This window comes from Tinamus guttatus, unplaced genomic scaffold (assembly GCF_059628265.1).
Source record: "Tinamus guttatus ecotype Peru unplaced genomic scaffold, ASM5962826v1 Tinamus_guttatus_pri_ptg000053l, whole genome shotgun sequence".
In the NCBI taxonomy this organism is placed as follows: domain Eukaryota; kingdom Metazoa; phylum Chordata; class Aves; order Tinamiformes; family Tinamidae; genus Tinamus; species Tinamus guttatus.
Genome location: NW_028288587.1, coordinates 437,706 through 445,288, shown reverse-complemented (window position 1 = coordinate 445,288; position 7,583 = coordinate 437,706). Strand labels below are relative to the sequence as shown.

The 7,583-nt window shown below is 52.1% G+C and overlaps 1 protein-coding gene across 1 annotated transcript; it reads right to left on the bottom strand.

The window, feature by feature from the left end:
* Positions 1-3,809: 3,809 nt before the first annotated feature.
* LOC148595858 (olfactory receptor 14J1-like) lies at positions 3,810-4,730 on the bottom strand. Its single transcript, XM_088540083.1, has one exon. The coding sequence runs from the start codon at positions 4,728-4,730 to the stop codon at positions 3,810-3,812; it is 921 nt and encodes a 306-aa protein (XP_088396209.1).
* Positions 4,731-7,583: the final 2,853 nt, after the last annotated feature.

The window sequence follows — 7,583 nt, the reverse complement described above, 5'->3', positions numbered from 1 at the left end:
ACCAAGGGCAGCCCTTTAGAGCCCCAGGCCCTAGAGACAAGAGAAGAAGCCTGGAGAGAGGAAGACTCACCCTGGGTAGAGGAAGATTGGGTCAGAAAGCACCTAAGGAAACTCAATACGACAAATCCATGGGCCCTGATGGGATGCAGCCCAGAGTGCTGCGTGAGCTGGCAGAGGTCATAGCTAAGCCGCTCTCCATCATCTTTGAAAGATCCTGGAGAACGGGGGAGATGCTGGAGGACTGAAAGAAGGCCAATGTCACGCCAGTCTTCAAAAAAGGCAAGAAGGAGGACCCAGGCAACTACAGGCCAGTGAGCCTCACCTCCGTCCCCGGAAAAGTGATGGAACGGCTCATACTGGCCGTTGTCTCCAGGCACACGGAGGACAAGAAGGTGCTCAAGAGTAGTCAGCATGGATTCACCAAGGGAAAATCTTGCTTGACTAACCTGATAGCCTTCTATGATGGAATGACCAGCTGGATAGATGAGGGGAGAGCGGTGGATGTCATCTATCTCGATTTCACCAAGGCTTTTGACACCGTCCCTCACAACATCCTCCTGGGCAAGCTCCAGAAGTGTGGGATAGATGAGTGGACAGTGAGGTGGATTAGGAACTGGCTGGATGGCAGGGCCCAGAGAGTGGTGATCAGCGGTGCAGAGTCTAGTTGGAGGCCTGTAGCTAGCGGGGTCCCCCAGGGGTCAGTCCTTGGTCCAGTCCTGTTCAATTTATTCATCAATGACCTGGATGAAGGCACAGAGTGCTCCCTCAGCAAGTTTGCTGATGATACCAAACTGGGAGGAGTAGCTGATACCCCAGAGGGCTGCGCTGCCATCCAGAGGGACCTGGACAGACTGGACAACTGGGCGGTGAAAAACCTCATGCAATTCAACAAGGCCAAGTGCAAGGTCCTGCACCTGGGGAGGAATAAGCCCAGACACCAGTACAGGCTGGGACTGACCTTCTGGAGAGCAGCTCTGCGGAGAAAGACCTGGGTGTCATGGTGGATGATAAGTTGACCATGAGGCAGTGTGCTCTTGTGGCCAAGAAGGCCAATGGAATCCTGGGCTGCATTAAGAAGAGCGTCTCCAGCAGATCGAGGGAGGTGATCCTGCTGGGTGGGTTGGACTAGATGGTCTCTAGAGGTCCTTTCCAACCTTAAGCCTTCTTTGATTCGATGATTTCCCCCTGATCATCTTCCCTGGTGGTCTCTCGTCAAGAATTCCATGCTGCCCTTGAAGTAATGTAGCCATTCAAATGATCTCACCACATCTCCCTTCGTCTAACTACATGGCACTCCTGTGGCAACTTTTGCATTTCCTTTCGCACCTGGCGAGGCTTTGGGAGGCTTTTCCATGTGCCTCACACATTGCTGTGGTCTCCCTCTTGGTCAGCACTGGCACCTTTGCCTACCTGAAGCCCCCTCCATCTCCTCAGCTCTAGATCTGTCCCTGGCTGCTTTGTACTTCGTGGGGCCTACATCTATAGCATGAGGAACAAGGAGCTCAAGGATGCATAGAGGAAATGGGTTTACTTGGGGATATTCCAACAGCAATAAGCAGCACACCACTCTTTGAAAGTGATTTCATAGCTGTTTGAGGTGGTTTGGCTGTTCTATTTTGGATAAGCATATTTGTAACAAATATCTAAATTCATCAGAAAGAGGACTGGATTCAGGTGCCACTTGTTGGTGCCCAGGCCACTGGAGAGGGTGAGTGCTCAGGAGGGATCTGCTGAGGACAGTTCCACTCATTACAGAGCTGGGACAGATGCCCATCCTGCTGGAAGGGGCTATGGAGCCACCATGGAGCACAGGAGACCCCCAGGGGCAGAACATGCCTGGAGTGGGGGTGAGTGCTGTGCTGGGAGAGGGGCTGCCCAGAGGGGCTGCAGGAATGATTAATGTATTCAAGACATAGAAAATATGGGGCGATCACAGAGATTTCCTCTACAGTCCAATGGAGAGAGCAGGGGACACTAAAAGGCAAGGGCAGATAAATAGTTCTTCACAGCAGATTCAGCAAGTTCCACTCTTTCATCGCTGGAAAACACTCAAAACAGTCCTTCATCTTTGCAGGCAGAGCTCAAGTGTCCAAGCACCAGTACCCAGTGGGACTTGGAGACGTCCCAGTGTCTCTGAGTGACCTGCGTGGGCCTGAGAGCTCTCGCAGGGACCTGCGGGAGAGCAGAGCCCCTCAGAGCGGCAGAGGGAGGCTGGGGACAGGGGACCACAGCATGGCACCAGCTGTGCAGGACTCTGGGACTGCAGCCCACCCAGATCTGAAAATCACTTCCCATTTCAAGAACAAATGATCATGCCCAAGTCTGGTGTAATAAAACACAACAAGGAATAAAGGCGGAAAGTATAACAAATGATTTTTTTTGCTTTAGTTCTTTCTCTTAATTTCTTTCTAGATTTGTTTTAAAAGACATTTTCTAAACATTTCTGTTGTATTCAGGCCTATACCACTAAGCAGAAGGTTTCTTTGTGCCACTCTGAGCCCAGCATTCAGAAAAGCCCCCCTGTCAACCGCTGTCCCTGCCACCCCTCACTCTCTGCACAGAGCCCGTCACTCCTGGAGGTGTCGTCCTCTTTCAACTGGTGTGGAAAGTCGGGGGAGCAGCTTCAAGGAAATGCTCTCTTTTGGCATGGTCAACCTTGCACAAACTAAATATATCCCTGTTAAAGTAAGTTTTAAAGATGTCTCTAAAGTATCATCAGTGCAATTGAAAAACAAATTCCTCATTTTTAAACTTGCACACAATTTTTGCATGCAGAATCATGTTTGTATGCTACAGTCGGCATTGCTACCTAGCATGGCAAGAGCCATCGCCCCCAAATAAAGCCCTCGAGATAATGTGTTAAAGGGCGTATTGGCTCCTTTCTGATGTCTCGTCTCTACCTTGAGCACCACAGTCTAAGAAACCCCTCTGAGGAGTTTTGTAAAAAGAGATTCTCCAGTGGACCCTCAAGGACAAAGGCTGTGTCCTGTCCTGTCCAGTCCTCCATCCTTCTGCTACTGAAGGTGCCACCGACTGTAGATATGGGTTTTGAGGCTCCTCAAAGCATCTCAACGTGCAGCCACACTTTGTGCTGTTACAGACCACAGGACGTTGATCCTGCCCTGGATCACTCTCAAGTCCTAGATTCCCACACTGGACTGCCCAGAGAAGAGACCTGATGGTGCAGGGGTGCAGAAGGCACCTCTCCAAGGCTCTCTTTGAGACATTTCACAGCCTTTGGCACCATCTGGAGATGTTCCTGAAAGAATGGTTTTGGGAAATCCCTCTGGGGTAAGGAGAGGACAGCCTTCCAGAACATGAGGGGAAATCTCTCCTCCTCCTGGCTCTGCGATGTGGCTCCAAAGAGCGGCATTGGGGAGCACATGAGCAGCGTCCGTCAGAGCCTGGGCCCTGCAGGACAACTCCAAGGACAAGGGCAGAAGCTCCCTGACAGGAGCAGGAGGCCCTGCAATGAGGCTGATCCCTCTCTTTCTCCCTTGTTCCCAGCAGATCCACTCCCTGGCTGCCTCCAGGCCCTCCAGGCCCACCCTGCTGCCCAGCACAGCATGAGAGCCCTGGCCCTGCCCCAACTGCTGCTTGTCAGGGTGGGAAAGAGACTCAGTGGGACTTCAAAATGCCTAAGAGTCAGATTGAAATGAGAGATTCCTGAGGACAAGTGACATGAACCAGAACATTCATTTTCCTTTACAGGAATGCTACAGGGAAAAACAAAAAAAAGTAAGAAATAAATAATGGCACAACATGAACCCTTGATGCAAATTTTCTGGGTAGAGGTATTGATGTTGAGGTTAGACCCACTGGATGAGTTTCCTCAGGGCTTCCTTGAGCTCATTATTCTTCATGCTGTAGATGAAGGGGTTCAATGATGGAGGCACAACCGAATACAGAACAGTCACTACCAGATCCAGAACTGGGGAAGAGATGGAGGGGGGCTTCAGGTAGGCAAATGCTGCCGTGCTGAGAAACAGGGAGACCACGGCCAGGTGTGAGAGGCAGGTGGAAAAGGCTTTGTGCCGGCCCTGCTCAGAGGGGATCCTCAGCACAGCTCTGAAGATCTGCATGTAGGACACCACAATGAAAGTGAAACACCCAAAGCCTAAACAGACACTAACCACGAGAAGCCCAACTTCCCTGAGGTAGTAATCTGAGCAGGAGAGCTTGAAGATCTGGGGGATCTCACAGAAGAACTGCTCCACCACATTGCCTTGGCAGAGGGGTATGGAAAATGTGTTCCCAGTGTGCAGGAGAGCATGGAGAAAGCCACTGGCCCAGGCAGCTGCTGCCATTTTGACACAAGCTCTGCAGCTCATGAGGGTCCCGTAGTGCAGAGGTTTGCAGATAGCCACAAAGCGGTCATAGGCCATGACTGTGAGGAGAAAATACTCTGCTGTTACTAAAAAAAAGAAGAAAAAGACCTGGGCAGCACACCCCAAATAGGAAATGACTCTTGAGCCCCTCAGGGAATTGGCCATGGATGTGGGCATGGTTATGGAGATAGAGCCTAGGTCAAGGACAGACAGATTGAGGAGGAAGAAGTACATGGGGGTGTGGAGGCGGTGGTCGCAGGCTACAGCTGTGATGATGAGGCCGTTGGCCAGGAGGGCAGCCAGGTAGATGGCCAGGAAGAGCGAGAAGTGCAAGAGCTGCAGCTCCCGCCTGTCTGCGAATGGCAGGAGGAGGAAGTCATTGAAGAAGCTGCTGTTGGACATTAGCTCCCTGCAGTTATGTGGGCCTGTCTAAGGAACAGAAAACAATGAAAAGTTAGGAGGGACTTTACAAGAAATAAAATTCCAAAGTCATTTCTTATATGACACTGCCCACCACTGCCTCTCTTTAGTAAGAGTGTCTTAGTGCAGTTCCTTTGCTTGAGCTCCATTTTCACCGGTTGAGTGTGCTGTGAGGAGCAGAGACCTCATCTCGAGAGCAGTCTGTGCTGAACAGTAGTGGGAAGTGGAGAACGGAGGCCACACTTTTGGATGTTTTACCTCTTCTGGCAGGTGAGATCCATTCAAGATGTAGATGAGCTTTTCAGTATCTTTACTCCCAAGGGTAAGCAAAGAGGTTTGAGGAACAGTAATTTTTAGTTTCTTTGAGATGTCCTTGTCACTCCTCGGGAGTGTTCCCCAAAGGACAAATCCTTCACATTTCAACTCTGAGTCCTTAGAGGAATGCTTCCACAGACACTTATGTGCAGAGTTGGGACATCTCATTTGTCTGTTATGTTTCGTTCCCAGATGTCCTGTGCAACGGTCTCCTTGAGCTAGAGTGTCATCATGCTCATATGCTGCTCTCAAAGGAGACAGGCCCTGCTGAGAGCAGAGCTGTGCAGTTTCCAAGTGCCCATCTCCACCTTTCTCACCCTGTCTCCATACCGCTAAGGGAGGGCTCCACACTCCTGGCCAAAGACACACAGGGCCCATTTCATCTGCTCCTGGACAGCCTCCCACCACCACCTCCATACCCTCAGCATCTCTGCAGCTTCCTCACGGGTCGCTCAGATATCACAGAACGGCCATGAGACAGCAGAGCCTTTCTGGAGGGAAGGGGGCAGCCTGGCAGGGGTGACACCACAGGGCAAGAGCCAAAGGACTGGCAACACTGAAGAGGGGATCTCCTTAAGGGAGAGTCAGCTCAATTCCCAGACCCAAGGACTGCTTTTCCTGCAGCTCTACAGGACAGGCTTGGAAAGAACCTCATTCCCATTCAGACCCCTCTGTTCCACACCTTGCAGCATCAATGTCTGAAGTGCAGCTGAAAACACTCAACCACGGAAAGCTGAGAGCAAGAACAGGAGCAGCATGGACAGGAGAAGAATTAAGGAGCAAGACCTTCAATGTGCTGTGTGGAGGAAGGGAGAGGGACAGGGAGGCATTCTGGAAAACCTTCACCTTACCAGATGGGTATGTCACCTCACAGAGGGGACACCTTAGTCCCTTGGTGGGGAGGCTGGAGATGGTCCCATGGCAGGAGAAGTTTCCCAGGTCTGGCTGCAGAGGAGGCAGCTCCTGCCCTGCACTTCCTGCCCCTTCCCTGCCCATCTCTGCTGCCTGCAGCTGTCCCTGCCGGCAGCCCTTCCTCTGTCCCTGGGTCTTGTCCCTGCCATTGCTCACAGATCCCATATGACCCTATCTGTGCTCAGCTCTGCCCTGCACAAACCTCTGGGCAATGTCCAAGGGAAGCTCTGCAGTTGCAGGTCCTAAGAAGGAGGTTACAGAAAGTCCTAGCAGGCCAGAAAGATGATATTGATGCTGCCCCTAGACTAAGGGGGGATGAAGCAGCTTGCTGAGGTTTCTCACACACCTATTAATCTTTCAGAGAGAAGGTTTAGGACTCCCACTGCCTTGTCAAAACAGAAAACTTGTTCCTTCATTCTCCTTGCCATAATAAGGGGACTGAAAGAGCAGAGACATGAAGGAAAGCTCCTTCCCTTCCAAGCAGCGCTTCTCTTGATCTTCTCCTGTGAAGGACCCCTCGCACATGCCCTGTGTATGAGCTGGAGCTTTGAGCAGACTTCACTCTGCAGCAGCCTCTTAGCAGCAGAATGAACCTGCCCTGACTGGTGTCTGTCTCCCCACGCAGCACTTCCCCGCAGCACTATGGGGAGCACCCTGGGCAGTGCTGCCCCTCGCAGGCTGCAGAGTCACTGTCCCGGGCACACAGCACCCTGGGCCTGGGGGATGCTGCTCTCAATCACAGCCCATGCAGAGCTGGGTGCAGAGCGCATCTTCACACCCCTGTGTCTTCCTTGCGAGAAGGGAGCAGGATGCCCTGTCCCTGTGAGCGTGTGGCAGGGAATCCCTGCTCTGAAGTGTCTCCTCCTCCTGCTAAACCCTGCATACTCCAGGAGAGAGACCTTTAAAATCTCAATCCATAATTACATGAACTGAGTTCAGAAGAGCCCTCCAGGAAGATCAGCAGCATTGCCCTGCAGACAGAGACTCACTGTGTCAAGGGCTGTGAAGGTTGCTCCCACAACAAGTTCTGCTCTGTCCTACCACTCCACACTGCCGTTCCCCTCTCGCTGCCTTCTCTCCTCCCCTGTCTGCAGCAGCAGGCAGTGCCCGCAGCCCTGCTGCTCTTGGCACAGGAGCTGCTCCTGCACTCGGCTGTCTCTGGGCAGTGCTGCCAGGCTGCCACGAGCTGCCTCCGTTCCAGGAGCCTGGCCCCGCTCAGCAGCAGAGGCCCAGCTGAACTCACCAATTGCTCTGTCCCTTGTGTTCCCTCCTCCTGGGGAATGTTCACTGGAATAGAGTGAAGTGATCACTGTTGTCTCTTCCCATTGAGTGGAGAGCCACTATTTCCAACATTGCAAGTCCTTTCATCAGAGCATGACTAGCTATGATAGATGGAAATGTGTTCCTATGGAACCTCTGATGCTCCTCTCTTCACAGAATGGTTAAGGTTGGAAGGAATCTCTAGAGATCATCAAGTTCAAGCCCCCCGCTCCAGCAGGGACACCTAGAGCACATGGCACAGGGTGGAATCCAGGCAGGTTTTGAAGATCTCCAGAAAAGGAGACGCCACAACCTCTCTGGGCAGCCTGTTCCAGTGCTCTGTCACTC